The sequence below is a fragment of the Eupeodes corollae genome, chromosome 3, assembly GCF_945859685.1.
Source record: "Eupeodes corollae chromosome 3, idEupCoro1.1, whole genome shotgun sequence".
Classification (NCBI taxonomy): Eukaryota; Metazoa; Arthropoda; class Insecta; order Diptera; family Syrphidae; genus Eupeodes; species Eupeodes corollae.
The window spans coordinates 3,960,928-3,976,580 of record NC_079149.1 but is presented as its reverse complement, the minus strand read 5'-3'; the positions used below and the strand labels follow the sequence as shown (position 1 = coordinate 3,976,580).

The following is a 15,653-nucleotide window of genomic DNA, read 5'->3' as shown; positions in this document are numbered from 1 at the left end:
CGTGTAGTGTATTAGAGTTTAATTGGATGTACCTATAACGTAAGGTATGTAGGTAAATATGAAACAAAATTTAAAAAGTGGGTCCTTATGTACATAATTATGAATATGTATTTACCAAAACTTTGAGATGCCCAGTTATTTTACACGCAAAATTAATGCTTGATTTTTTATCAAATCACAACAAGAGCAATCCCGACTAAATTGGTACAAAATGGGTAAAAGCGGACCTCTACCAAGGTAGTAATTTATTCAATTAATTACCTTATGCGATCACTACGGCGTATACGTATTATTTATCGAAAAAGGATTTACTTTTTAAATGAAAATAGTGGCCTAGTTAGGTAAAAGTACGATAGATTTTAAATTTGGAGTTATTGGATTTCTTTCATGAAATCACAATTTATTCACTACATACATCATTTTTTCTTTAAGCTCCTGAAAATATGCGTAGAAACTGCACCGTAAGAATGATAATCAGGTGATTTTGGCAGAATTTTCCTTACGCTAAATTCATCAACTTTAGTATTCATTCGTTCCATCCGTGAACAAATTCTAATTTATGCTACTTTAAGACAACCAAAGTTAATAAATCAGCGAAATCTCCCACAATTTTTGAAAAAGGTATAAGCACTTATGTAACTATTTGTTCTATATTTTTAGTAGAATAAACGTAAAGCCGCACCAAGTAAAAGCTAAGTTCATTTCATTTTCATTTATATATATGATTATTCCGTGGATGCTACTTTTTTTATAATAAGCAAACACTCAAGGGAATATTACTACCCTTATTATGCAGAGGCATAGTGTGACCACTAGGAAGATGAGAGAGGGTTTAAAAGGAGATGTCGGTGCACGTTGGTTTTGAATTCCTGAATATTGCAATGACTAGGGGAGACAGAGTGTTGTAAGGTACTAAGGTATTCCACATTCTCGTAGTACGGCTAAAAAAAGAATTTCTGTATTTGACAGTACGGCCAAAGCTAGGCTCGAGGGTATATTGATGAGCATTCATAAAAGCGCGAGTATTACGGTTGAACTGTTTAAGTTAACCGTTAATATATCGGTAAAAAGACAATGTTCAAGCGAAGTAAATGAACTTATGATGATATTATCACCTATCAATTTAAATGCTCTACCTTCAATACTATCCACGTAAGTGTAAGGAGTTACGATTTATGGTAGCTTGTAACTCTCTTAATGCTAGAAATGTACACAAATTATTCTATTCTATTACGTGGTACTTTCGTCGGGAGCGCTCAACAAAAATGTCGATCATGACAGCACATACCCAAAAATAAACATTCATCTGGAAGAGCAACCAAAAATGTAAAAACAAAATAACATGAAACAAAAGAAAAATCATATCAAATATTATTATTATTTTTTTTTATTATTTTGATTAATTGAAATGATAAAGTTTATATTTTTTTATCTAAACTAAACTAAACGTAAAAAATATATACCAATGAATTTATTCATATTCATTTTAAAAGTAAATTATACATGAGAATAAAAGAACGAAAACAAAAATATAGGAAATTAAAAAAGTTTCTTATTAAATTAAAAAAATTACAAATTAGGAAGAAAAAAAACATTAGTTAAATTATTTTTGAGTTAAATTATACAAAAACTATTATTACATATATGTGGTATGTGTTTAACTAGTTTAAAGAACAAAATATTACAGACAAATTGAGACAAAGGTTCATTTAATATGAAAAGGATGGGAAAATTTTATACTTTTTTGTTTGTTTTCAATTTTTGATTTTTGTTTTTTTGTCGTTGAAAGGATAAAGGTTTAATACTAAAAATATGACAATTAAAAAATGTATTCTTTTGTTAATTCGGGCTTTTTCGATATAAATTTGTGTATTATACCAAAAAGTCAAACACACTTACGTACTAACAACTGGTATGGATACCATGATAAAAGAAATGTATTTCACAAGAAATTGTTCAAATATTGTACAAACTGGAAAAAAGTTGTTTTGTTTTTGTTTTGTTTTATTTGTTTATATTTGACGTTTTTCGATAGATTTGTGAAGTTTTTATTTATCGTTCTTCTTTTGTCCAAGTTGTTTTTTTTAACTTATAGTTTTTCTATTCAACAGACAATACACTCGATTGTGTTTTTGTTTCGTTCAATATTTTGTTTCTTCTGTTTTTGTTTTATTTATATGCCACAAATCAGTATATACTTCTTTTTTAAATTACTTAAAGCGACGACGATATAAAAACGACGCCAATATATTCTTTTCTTTTTTTTAAATAAAACATATAATTATAGTTATGATCTAATTGTTTTCCTTTCATTTCCCTCGTTATTTTTACACACTTTACAAGAACATATATTATATATATAAAACTGCGAACATACACTACAACAGAAATGAAAATTATGATAAACAGAAAAGGGAGTTATTTTGTGTTTTTTTTTTATATAAATAATATTTTTAAACAAAAAGAACTTAAAAACGTCAATCAATCTTTTAGATCTCTTTCTCTCTGTCTAGATTCCTGAAAAGTTTGTGTGGATTGTTTTTTTTTTTAATTTTTGTTTTAATATTTTCACTTGTTATTTTTTTTTTATTTGTGTGGTGTGTGGCGTGAAGTGAAAGCGTATTTCATTTATTCTGGAATTGTTCCGTTTTTGAATTTAATCTTGCCACTGAGGCGCCGAAAACGTTTTGCAAAATGTCTTCCTTTCGCCCACAATCACTTGGCATTCGATCATGATGAAGTTTTCGTACCACGATTTTTTTCAATGTAGACGTTAAGTAGTCTGAAATTTATAAAAATGATAATTGATAAGTATGATAAAGATGTTAGACAATTAAACATTATTTATATGAATTTTTATTAATATCAATTTAATATTTTAATTTCCTTTGTGACTTAAAATAGGCTTACCTTATTTTGCTAGGATTCAACAGCGAAAACTTCGGTTTAACCTTATCTTCACCCATAACAATGTACAATTTAACAATACAAAATACGGCTGCTTTACGCACCATCGATTGGGAGTCATCAGTCAACTATTTACAAAAAAAACAATATTAACAAGGTTATTTTAAAGGGAAACTAAAGCATTTGTTTAGATAACTTACCCTTGCTAAATTTGGCATAATACTTTCCAAATGAATATCGGTAAGTTCATTGCCTTGTTTTTCGGTCAATTCCGTAAGTAACTTAACCGCACACAAGTTCAATGGATAAACTCCAGTGGCAATAACTGGATTTAAAATATTAATTGAGATGTTAAGAGGTAAAACAGGTGCTATTCGAGGTATTATGATGTCGATTTCACGAGAAGCCTAAACAAAAATAAATAAATTCATTTTAAAATAATTTTTATTTAATTGAAAAATAAAAATTACCTCTTTGCTATTTTGATAACAATTGATAATTTTTAAAAGTATCAATTCTAGAAAATTACTCCAGAATGGTTTCATTTCCGCACTGCGAACGATTTTGCCCAATACTTGAAGAGCAGATGTCATAACTTCTGGGGTTGGTGATTCCAATAGGCTTAGAAGCATTTTCATTATGGCCCTGGATAAGATAAATAATGTTTTTTTTTTTTAAACGATCGATAACAATGAAATGTTTTTGGTAAGAAGTTTATCATAGTTTCATTCGAAAACAAAGAAAACGTAAGAGTTTTTACTTACTTAAAATTTTTATTCGGCAAATCACAATTGCCGCTCTTTATACACACAGACAGGTCGGCCAATGTTTGTTGTATTACTTCTGAATTTGTGTCTAAGTTTAAAACTATGGCAGCCTTAATTATATCACTTTCACTGGAACCATCTAAAAATCAAATCAAAAGCCTTCATTTAGATCAAATTCATAATTTCGTAAATCAAGTGTTAAAACTTTACTTTCTAAAATAATTTCACCATTCTCCCCGATCTGGAAGTTCTGATGATGTCTCTGCACTGAGGAGACTTTGTGATTTTGCATATCCATTGCATCCAGACGCACAGTGCTCTCTGGTGTATTTGATTCTGTTGTGGTTGCCGATTGTGTTTTGGAACCATTGCACGAGTCTTCTTTGTCTAATAATCTGTTAGACAAAAAATAGACGATTTAGAAGAAATATAGAGAATTCCATTTCTTTGTCTATAAGATACTTACAGCAAATGGCCATTAAGTCCATTCGATGAAATCACATTAAATTGTTCGCTATGCATTGCATTTCCTCCCATTCCATGATCACCCATTTGACTGATTCCGGAATCTTTGCTATTCGTATCGCGATCGAGTTTCGATTCGAAACTATAGTTTTGTATTTCGGCTGTTGTCTTGCGCAAGCTCTTATAAACTTCTTCACTATTGAGTGGGTCATTATTTTCAACAGACGACTGTCTTGAACGGGGACCTAAAATATGATTTTGTTAATTTCTTTATTTTGCTACCACCCAATTTACACTAAATTTATTTATACGCATTTATTATTTTTACAGTATTAGCTGTACATTATTATTTATGTAAGGAACAACAAAAAAAAAAGAATTTTTACAAATAAAAATAAAACTAAACTAAAATATTTAAGTAAATATAAAACAATAGAAACAAAAATTAAAAAGAAACAAACTTTTACTTACTAGAATTATTTTGTAAACTAAATGGACCTTGCGATGGACTAAGCAAAGGTTTTGGACTCGAACATGATAATGGCGATGATGGGCTATTTGTTCCTATGGGGAAAGAATTTTACAAGCAAAAGAAATACCAACCAAATTAACAACTTTTTATCCACAGATTCATCCACCAAAGAAGAAAATAGAAATAAATTAAAGCAAATAAAATATACAACTAAAAAAATAAATCAAAACCTTAAATGGACTACAATTTTGTTCTTCTTTATTTATTTTTTTTTAAGTTATGATTTGTGCTTTAAGAAGAGTGCCTTGATAATAATATTTGCATAGTTTTGTCCAAAAGTGAGGTGACGTGTCTATCTATCGATACAATAATTCTCAATTGGTACATAATCAGTAGTTTTAGAATTTTTCAGCTTAAGGAAAAACCATAAGGCAAGCGGAACCCAGCGGAGTGAAAATTGAGACTAATGAGTTTTGGGATAGTGGAAAAACAACATCAACAACAACAAAAAAAGGAGGTACCCAAAAATATAGCAAAACATAAAATTAATTAAAAATTGTTTATAATTAAATTTAAGAAAGAAATAAGATAAGTACCGATTCTTCGGAGAAGAATAATCCGTCTAAAGCATTTTTCTTTATTTATTTTGTATTTATTTCAGGTGTTTGTGTATTTATTATTGTTCGAAGAAAGAAATGTAGAAAATGAAGAAAGGAAAACCAAACAAAAAAACAATGAAAGAAATAACGGTATTATTTGAATTTAAATTTTATCTGAATGCTAATTTTATTCACAGCCTTGTGTTATATTATAAGTGGGTGTATTTTGTTGTTTGATTTCAATAACACAAACATTGATTTAAATAATAAATAAAAGGAAGAGAGAGGAGAAAAAAATAATTTTAATTTAGAAAAGAGTTTTAGAGTGATAGCTTTTTTTTGTTTGTATTTAAAGAACATGAAAAGCCTATTTCTTTTTATTGTTTTTGTATCTACAAAGATGGATGATCTGCTTTTGACTTTAAGATCACAACTGTATTGTTTCCACCATTCGGAAACAGCTAACAAATTGAGATAAGAACATGTTCTTAGATAAAATAAAACAACTTATAAGACTCTCCAGTTATAGTTGAGATATCTTAAATTTAATAAATTCTTGGGCATACGTTATTATCACGAATCTGAATGAGTTTACACTCTTTTTTGTTAATTTATTCTACATTTAAAATAACGGGTAATCCATTTTGAGGTTTCAAAACTATAGGGCTGGAATTCGACATCTGTTAAACTAAGTTGTGTCATCCCTGTATTCTTTCTTTTCTTTTATACTTCCTAATATCCGTGTACTGTTTTTCTGTATCATTTCTATTTAAATCGTTATAATCAAATAAATTCCAATGTATAACTCATCGTGATCGCACGGTCGCAATTTTTGCTCATTAAATTAAAAGATCTTTAGTTAACTTTCTTGTTGAGACATTTGTTTTATTCGGGAATCGGCTGTCCAAAGGACAATATCAGAAGTGGGATAGTATCCAATTATTATAAACAAACAAAATATGGACCTTAATAAATGTACAGTGCGCGAATTAAAGGGAATTCTTGCCCAGCTTAAGGACAGAACAACGGACAGTAAAAATGAAATAATCAATCGTTTAAATAACTACCAGTTCGAAGAAGTGCAAGAAACTCAAGAATCGGTCGGTGATGGCTGTAGTCGAGGCATGTGAACGATTCCGTATTTATGTACTTGGAAAACATTTCACGATTGCTACTGATTGCTCTGCAATATCAAGTTTGAGATCAACGAAACCACTTATACCACGTATAGCCCGCTAATTCCTAAAATTATTGGAATATGACTTTGACATTATCCACCGACCTGGAGAGGCGATGAAGCATGTTGATGCGATGAGCCGTGCTCAAGACATAGGTGCCTGCATAATAAATGTAAGAATTTTTGAAAGCAATTGGCTATGGACAATGCAAAAACAAGACACAAATTACTTCAAATTATGAATTTTCTTTCTGCGAAAACAGCCTCAAGTCAACAGACGAAATATCGTAGCGAGTACGTAGTGAAATCCAATCGACTCTTTCTGAAAGGCAATGGAAACAAACTCTTGCTATTTATTCCTCGTGGTATGCGTTGTGAGTCGTGAAACTTTGCCATGATGACATAGGACACTCTGGAGTCGATGGAACAGTCAAACGAATTTCACAACATTTCTGGTTTCCTAGAACTCGAAACTTTGTTAAGGGATTCATAGGGTCATGTATTTAATGCTGCTATAGCCGTGATCCGAAAAAGAAAGAAACTGCATGGAATGGATATTCCTAAAACTCCATTTCAGGTCTTACATATGGATCATATGGGCCCATTTATCAAAACGTGGAAACGAACATACACTTGTCTTTGGCGATGCTCTTACAAGGATTCTATTATATTTCCTTTTAAATAAACAAAAAGTAAGCCTGTCATGGACTCACTGAACCACTTGACATTGAGTTTCGGTGTACCAGAAACAATTGTTTATCGAGGAACAGTATTTACCTCGGCTTTGTTTAAAGACATCTGTAACCATAATTGAATTCAACATATTAAAGTAGCAGTGAAGACTCCACGAGCAAACGGGTTTGCTGAGAAAGTGAACCAAAGCATATTGGAATATTGAGGAAGTTCATCCAAGGATGTTTAAGATTGGGATACCAACTCCGTGAATTGCAAACACTAAAACTAATTCGACAACAAAATTTTTTCTGATTGAACTCATATACAATTTTAAACTCCCTGACATCAGTGGCAATAAATTGGTATCAGCACTCCATGAGGACGAAATCAATTTCGCGACTCCACCAGTTAATGAGAAACGTGAAGAAGCAATCAAAAACATCGAAATAGCAAGAGAAAACAACAAGCAGTGGAGAACAATTTTTCGAACAAAATTTTCTTCAGCGACGAAGCACATTTCTCATTCGGTGGGTATGTTAATAAACTAATTGTCGTATTTCGAGTTCTGAGAATCCTCAAATAATTGAAGAGAGGTCATAACATCCATAAACACTCACTGTTTGCTGCGCTCTTTGGTCCGGAGGTGTGATTGGACCTTACTTCTTCGAAAATGGTGATGGAACTACTGTTACCGTCAATTCGGAGCGTTATGGTCATTTGATAACCGACTTTTTTTTTGTCTGTTATTAAAGAATATGTGTTTTCAACGAGACGGTGCCACATGCCCTACAACTCGAGCGGATATGACTTTATTGCAAGAGACATTTCCTGGCCGCATAATTTCTCGCCGTGCCGAAATCAACTTGCCACCAAGATCATGCGATTTGACACCGCTGGACTCTTTTTTGCGGAGTTACCCGAAAGACCGTGTTTATGCAGACAAACCTGTGATGCCTGGCACTTAAAAACCAACATTCGTCAATTTATGGCTGAGATGAAGCCCAATATGTGTCAAAAGGTGGTCGAAAATTACCTCAAAAGAATCGATGCTTGACACAATTCGAGTGGTGGTCATTTAAATGATGTAGTGTTTCACACATAATGCCAAGATTCAAACTTAATAATAAAAAGAAATATCATGACAAAAAGAATATTTCATTTGTTTTATTAACGTTTACTTTTGAAACCTCAAAATGGATAACCCCGTATAACAAAGACTTAGTAAGTTAACTCTTTGTTTCTCAGATAGATTCAGTCAAACAAAAAGCTATAGAAAAAGCATTGATTACTAACCATCTTTAGTTAAGGATTAAGAGAATAATGTCTGTGTAAAATTAAAACGTTTGGCAGGTTTTTTTTAGCCGTGGTCATGGGTAGCCGTTCGAAAATGGTAATTTTTCCGATTTTGAGATTGAAATGATAAACTCATGAGTGATACATCAAAAAACCTGAATACACAAAAGTGTGTCAAAGAAGTTTAACTTTTAGCCTTCTACTTGCCAGACGCATTTTAAGCTTTTTCAAATGCATTTTTCAACTTAAAACCCTGATAACTTTTCTCCTATCAGGTATAAGGAAAACAATGATATAGAAAACTTCCTCTGATTTTAAAAATATATGTCGAAGACATTTTGTTACGGCCTCTGATTGCCAGACACATTTTTAAATGAGTGCAAAGTCGATACCAAAAGATTTGAAAACAAATTTCTAAATTTTGCTCCAGAATACAAGACAGTTACACGTGCAAAATTCGAGAAAAAAAAAAACTGGTAAGGAATTTGATAGGAAGGATACTTTTAACAGCAATCACAGACATCATCCAAAATTGCTTCAATGCTTTAAAACTGAAATTTTTTAACGGAAAGGCGGCCCCTAAACCATTGAAAATGTATAACATTTTTGTATTTATTTGTTTCGTTAAAATTAAAGATTCGTATCTTAAGATCGTCTTAGATGCACATTCTAATCAGAAGTGCTCTGATATAGTAAAAAAGTTATCGTGGTTTTAAGTTGAAAAATACATTTGAAAGAGCTTTAAATGCGTAAGTAGAAGACTGAAAGTAAAACTTCTTTATAATCAGGGATATTTTCTGATTTTTTGATGTATCACTCACGTGGTTTTAATTTCGACATCAAATTCGGAAAATTACCATTTTTGAACGCTTACCCCCGACCAAGGTAATACATTTTTGTTATCATTCCACCCCCAAAATTTGCTGCCGACTCTAGGTCTATAAGTTTTAAGCATTTTTTATATTTGTGAATACGTAAATTATATTTTGTAATAACATGAGTCGTTTTTGTTTATTATTATTTTTCTCAGAGTAGTCAAAAGCAGATTTCACCAAACTTAAATTTGAAACAAAAGTATTTATCACGAATTGCCAAAACAAAAACCAAAGATATTTTAATAACTACCCAAATTGTAAATGTGTACATCAGTAAATTATAATCTTTTTCAAAATCATACTAAAAATGATAACTTACCTGATGTGCTGCGTTTCAAATGTGTTTGAATGATAGTTCGAGCTGAGTCTTGACAAGTTTTTGGTAAGCTCGATAAAATTTGCGTCATCTTTGTAATAGAAAGAAAGAACAGAATAAATTATTAAAACAAATTTAGAAAAAATCCTACATATATACTAAAATATCTATAAATAAAATTATCTTACATATGGGGTATTACAGTTGTACAATGCAATAAGACACAACCTCGCCTGACCTCTCAGTTCAACGCTCTTCTGGTCGCCAGCCAACTGCACTATTTTCAATATGGCTTTCTCCACGGGACCCTGATTGGGAAAATCACCAGCTGTGCAATAAGATGTTGCTAAATTCGTCAAGAATTTCAATATGGCAATTTTTGTTTTAGTTGGCGGTGTTTGTGCCGAATCGGATAGAATTCGAAAAACATCCTTCATTTGAATGTCAGTTGGAAAGTATTCATGCACAAGCTGGAGAGTTTTCCAGATTTTGCCATGCATCGAACCCAAAAGTTCAGTGCCAAGTTTGTTGAATAGACGGGTTAGGAGAATAAATAGCCAGTCGTGCAATTCATTGGAGTGCGCCAGAATCAGTTCGTTGACTGTGTCCAGGAAGAGGGCGTAAACTTTTGTGTGATTATCCATGAACATTTTACGGAACATATCCAATACGCATTGCAATTGTTGTGGTGTGAGAATTTTTCCATCTGATAAATATTGAGTTAGACTAATGAGGCCATCTTTTCGTTCTGACCAGTGCGTCGATGCACAGTATTGAATGATTGTGTCGATGTCTTCAATTGGAGCTCGGAAACTATCCAAACGATTGCGGGATCCATTCCAAGAATAACTCTAAATTAATAAAATTTCAAAATTATTCAATATCGTTTCAAAATTAAGTGAAAAACAAAAAACAAACAAAAAGCAAAACAAACAAATAACAAACAATGACAAAATAGAGACGCAAACTAACATCATTTATCCTCTTAAACGAATCAATGCTTCGCTCCGAACATACCGAAGATGCTTCGCTTTCGTCGGATTCGTCACGTGACACCTTACGTCCTAATGAAAGTCGAGAGTAATCTGATGAAAGATCAACTTCTTCAGGAGACTAGAAAAATTAAAAGAAACAAATAATTTTATTTAGTTTATTAAAAATCAAATCATAGCTTACTAATGCATCGGCAAGAGCATTTTCTGCTTCTCTACTTTGCTGAAGCATCCTTTGGGCTAAAACTGGTCGACCTGGATTAATGGGAGGTCTTTCAGAGCGCCGGGGAGTATTTGTCGAATAGACATTTCTTCGGATTGTCGCTCCTCTTGTTGGACTTGTTTCCCTTGAATTAGCCAATGACCGTGGGATGCCCGATGCCTTTGGCTTTGGTATTGTACCCGTTGGTCTGTACGATGTATATGAACCAAACATTGAACGTTGCTTTGATGATGGTGATGTACTTCGAGAGCCAGCTACATAAGAGAGAAAAATTCAGATTAGTTTTGTTCATTATATCCATTTTTTTTGTATCTTATTGAAATCAAATTCTGAGGTTTGAAAGATTAGATTAAATAAAACTAAATATATCAGACTTACGTTGAGATTGTGAGACTCCTGTTCTTGAGCGCGGAGCTGGTCTATGCTCAGGAGATGCATGTTGCGGCGTTGTTGTTGAACTGGCAACTTTCCTTGCTCGTGCTAAAAACAGATCAACATCAACACATTAATTTCTTTTTATTTAAAAAATGTCAAGACCAAATCTTTTAACTTTAAGTAGATCAATATGCATTACACTGCTCCAACAAATTAATATAATTTTGTGTCTTATTTTTTGTTCGTAAAATTTGTAATGAAAATGTAAAATATTGTTTGAACAGTGTTGAAGAATTCAAAAATATAAATATTGTATGTTTTTTGTTTTGTATGGATTTGAATACAAAATATTTACCTTGTTGGGCTACATGCCCTTCTGCGTGTTACAACAAACAAAATCAGAAAAAAAGAAAGAAAACGCAAACGATTGTTTTAGATATTATTATTTTCTTGCATTAATATTATTTCAAGGCAATAATTTTAATAGATTTTGTTAGTTTAATTCAATGGATATGAGTGTTTTATTGTTTTGCAATTTAAAGTGTTAAAATTGTATGTACGAGAAAAAACCAATAGCAATATTTTTGAGTAATAGAGAAATGTGCATGCGCATTTTGTTTTAAATTTTAGTATGCTATGCAATTTTTGTGTTTTGAAAAATTACACAATAACAAAAAAATAAAATAAAATACTATTCCTACAATGATTTGATTTTATTAATAAAATTCATGGATGAAATAAACTTACGCAGCGAGGCAGTTCCAGATGTAACTTTTAATCTAGCTAAATTTGAGTATTGCGCACGCGCTCTAGCTCTTTGTACAGCAGCAGTATCAACGGCCGAAACGCTTCTAAAGCCAGCTGCAAAAATATTTTTTGTCGAATGATTGATGAATTAAATTAAAAAAAATTAAACAAAAAACAAATAAATAAAAATAAACAACTTAAATGTTTTAAAATTAAAAAATAAAAATTTAAAATAAATTTGAAAAAAACTCTATTTGTATAAGCCTAGGTAAGTTGCTAAGCTTGGGTGTTTTAAACTATTATGTTATGATTTGTCATGTATTTTTATAATTCAAAAATGTTTTTTAATATATGTATTTTCCTATTCATATTCCAAAAGATGGACACGGTTGCATTGGACCTTTTATTAAATTTAACATACCAGCTGTCCGTTTGGTTAAACTAATACAATAAATTAATAAAGACTGAAAGAAATGGATCCAAAAGCTTAATTATGCACCCTTTTACAATATTTTGGAACTATCTAGTCTAGCCATACGTTCTGTTACAAACTTTAAAGATACCCTTCCTCATTACATTCAGTGGGAATAGTCCCATTAACAATTCGTAACACATAAACTTATGAGCTTACAATAGAATCTAGTTTGGTTTAAACCTTATATCAATTAACATGGAGTGGGGCAAAAGCCCAACCAAAGAAAATCGTTAATAGCTTTACAAAAGTGCGAACAAAATTCAAACCAAATTTTTGAGCTTCTGAAACCACTCGGTATATAAAAAAATGTTTGCTTATCGGGTTAAAAAACGTTTTGATGAACTTTCGGAAATAGAGGACGTGGTCGTTCACGCGTACCTCGAACAACAGCGAATGTTAAAGCTGTATATGTGGATGAATTCGCAGAAATCTTCTTATTAAACAAAAGATAATGTCCAGGGAGTTGAATATATCGGCTAGATCGATGTCAAGGCCCATTAGAGAGGATCTCCACATGAAAGCCTATCGCCGATCAACGGGACATCTCCTAACTCCCGACCTAAAACAAATAAGACTGACAAAAAATAAATGATTTGTGCAGTGGCACGCTAGAAATGGGTAAATTTCTAGCGTGCCAAAATATTTCATTTTCTGGCGAAAAACTTTGTACAGTAGAATAAGTTTTTAATAAAAAAATAACGAGGTCTATGCCATATCGCGTCGTCTAAAGAAGCAAACAAAAAGTTGTTAAGTATTCAGCGTGGACACCATCCCTCATCTGTTATGGTTTGGTGAGGGTATCGTATCAAGGCGACACATTACTGCATTTTTGCGAAAAAGGTGTTAAAACCGGAGCAAAAGTCTACCAGCAGAATGTTCTCGAAGGTGTTGTGAAAGATTTGACGAATACTTTGTTCAACGGACAAAGGTAGGTATACCAACAAGATTCTGCTCCGGCGTACAAGGCCAAAACAACTCAAGATTGGCTTCGAAGCAACATTCCCGTTTTTAGCGCCGGCTTCTGATTGGCAATCAGGAAGTCCAGATTTGAATCTTATGGACAACAGTGTGTGGGCAGAGCTGGAAAGCATGGCTTGTAAGACTCCCCGAGCCCTAATAACGGCAGCGCCGTCGATTCCTATCGAAACAAAGCGTGGTGCCATAGAACAATGACCAAGCCGTTTAAAAGCCTGAGTTAAAGCTCAAGGCGGCCATTTTAAATCCACTTTCTTTTTCTTCAAATAAGAGGCATCGAACCAGTAGGAGCGAAAAGCGTTAACTAAATATAGTATGTGATTTATCAATCTAAAAGATGTTATGGTCGTATTCTTTCTTTATTAAATCTTAACCCTGGATTAAAAATAAATAATTCAATTTAAAATAACCTCAACTTATTTCATTTAAAATAATTGCAGAAGTGCGAGTGAAATTACTTCGTTAAATATAATGCATCATGCTGAGAAATATAATTGTTTGTAATCCGTAAATTTGTGTTGATTGTGTTGCGACTTTTCGTGATGATTTTAAATAATTTATGAACTTTTATAAACTTATTATAATTCATATTCTTTGATAAAATTAGTAAATTGCACTGATTCTGTTCAATGGTATGCATTCTCTCTATCTACCTTCTGCCTTACGTGCTCAGTTGCATGACAAAAGTAATAAATAGAGCACAATCTAATTATATCAGATTTGATAAAATTCTACTTGCCTTAACCTTTTTGAAAATACAAAATAAAGCTTTGTTTAAGTTTTAAGTTTATACTGACTAAACTAAGGTCATAGGTATTAAACTTCTCGTTAGGTACTAGCTTTGATTTTATTAAAACTCTATAATGTATATTCTAGAAAATGATTGAATTTTATAATTCAAGCTTATTGGAATGTGTTAGTGAATAAAAAACATAAAACCTAACCAATGATATAAAAAGTAAAGTTTGAGAACCAAAATGATACTCTCAAAAAAAAAACTATAACTATATAAATTATTTGTATATTGAAAGAAATAACACCTCTAGGAGGAATATAAGTCTGAGCAATTGGTATTCCACTACGATTACGATATGATCTCGGCAACGAAGGCACTCGATTCAATCTAGGCTGAGACAGATTTTCCGTGCTAGTGCTTGTATCAACTTGGAGAGTGGAGAGAAAAAAATTATTCAAAAAATCAAAAAAGAGATGAATGGACAACAATGAATATAAATTAAATTTGTTTTGTTTTAATTTGTCAGCAACAGCATAAGTAGTGAATAATTAAACAATCAAACAGCAGCCATCAAAATTACGCATCAAATGTGACATTTAAAATTACCACGATATCCGTAATTTGTTTTAATGCACAAATCAGAAGAAAAGACATAGCAAATATTATAAAATAAGCTGTTAGTTTTGTGATAAAGATTTGAAAAATTATATAAAACAATTTACCTGAAGGTGCTGTCGCTGGTGATTTGAGTCCAGTAGATCGTCGATCTGGAATGTTTTATTAAGGCATGATAAAAAAAAAACAAACATGATGTATGATTGAAAAGGTACACACAAAAACAGATATATTTCAACGTATCGTAATAACATTTAAGGACAGATCAATTTCAAACTAAAAACACTTACGAGTACTTCTACCTACTCCCGCCATAGACGACAAACTTGAACTACTACCACCAAGACTTTTATTCATTGGACCCCCCGTACCATTTGTACCATACATCAAATCACGTTCCCTTTCAAGTGCCCTTTGGGTTGCACTGTCCAAACTCTCGTAAATTTGATCAGCCAAATCAGAGAAATGCCTTCGGAATAACCAGTAAGCTCTAAGAATAAAATATATATTAGATTTATTACTCCTTCGTAAGATAATGATAACATTACCTCCTGCTATGCTTTCTAGCATCGTTATCCGCATCACTGATGGATTTCTTTAAGGTGTCCCTTAGTACGTTTGCACTGCGTTCCAACGATTTGGTTTGCCATTCTTCGAATATCATCACCATGATCTCACATAGAGACGAACGAATGTCTTTAGATTTTGATTGCGTCAATGTTGATGTGATGATTGTGAGCAATTTTGGAGAATGTGTATACTTGATCACATATCTGAGAGCAATTGTGCCAGCAGACGAAATTACTTTGGCTGAATTTTGAATGAGATTTATGAGTTCTGCGAGAATGTAAATGCAAAATTGATCGACTTTCAGTCCTAAGGATTTACTCATATACGCAATTGTGATGCATGCTTCTCGTATTACCTTAATTTAAGAGAATATAATATGTTTTTTGTCATTTTAAAAGT

At 32.1% G+C, this 15,653-nt stretch overlaps 1 protein-coding gene across 11 annotated transcripts in view; it reads right to left on the bottom strand.

Annotated features, from left to right (window-relative positions):
• Nucleotides 1-1,766: 1,766 nt before the first annotated feature.
• Nucleotides 1,767-15,653, bottom strand: part of LOC129951371 (CLIP-associating protein) — a 48,964-nt gene continuing 35,077 nt past the window's right edge. For 3 of the 11 annotated variants that reach the window (XM_056063482.1, XM_056063483.1, XM_056063493.1), the window contains 19 exons: nt 15,233-15,609; nt 14,975-15,174; nt 14,792-14,836; nt 14,374-14,496; nt 11,884-11,997; nt 11,492-11,512; nt 11,140-11,241; nt 10,723-11,015; nt 10,519-10,659; nt 9,735-10,397; nt 9,550-9,637; nt 4,611-4,703; nt 4,141-4,384; nt 3,885-4,069; nt 3,672-3,813; nt 3,378-3,552; nt 3,108-3,314; nt 2,911-3,035; nt 1,767-2,782 (listed from right to left, as the gene is read on the bottom strand). In XM_056063482.1, coding sequence (XP_055919457.1) covers nt 2,731-2,782; nt 2,911-3,035; nt 3,108-3,314; nt 3,378-3,552; nt 3,672-3,813; nt 3,885-4,069; nt 4,141-4,384; nt 4,611-4,703; nt 9,550-9,637; nt 9,735-10,397; nt 10,519-10,659; nt 10,723-11,015; nt 11,140-11,241; nt 11,492-11,512; nt 11,884-11,997; nt 14,374-14,496; nt 14,792-14,836; nt 14,975-15,174; nt 15,233-15,609 — 3,390 coding nt within the window. In that variant the 3' untranslated portion in view covers nt 1,767-2,730. The remainder of the gene's footprint in view (nt 2,783-2,910; nt 3,036-3,107; nt 3,315-3,377; nt 3,553-3,671; nt 3,814-3,884; nt 4,070-4,140; nt 4,385-4,610; nt 4,704-9,549; nt 9,638-9,734; nt 10,398-10,518; nt 10,660-10,722; nt 11,016-11,139; nt 11,242-11,491; nt 11,513-11,883; nt 11,998-14,373; nt 14,497-14,791; nt 14,837-14,974; nt 15,175-15,232; nt 15,610-15,653) is intronic. The other 8 variants (XM_056063485.1, XM_056063486.1, XM_056063484.1 and 5 more) reach the window with 8 other exon arrangements.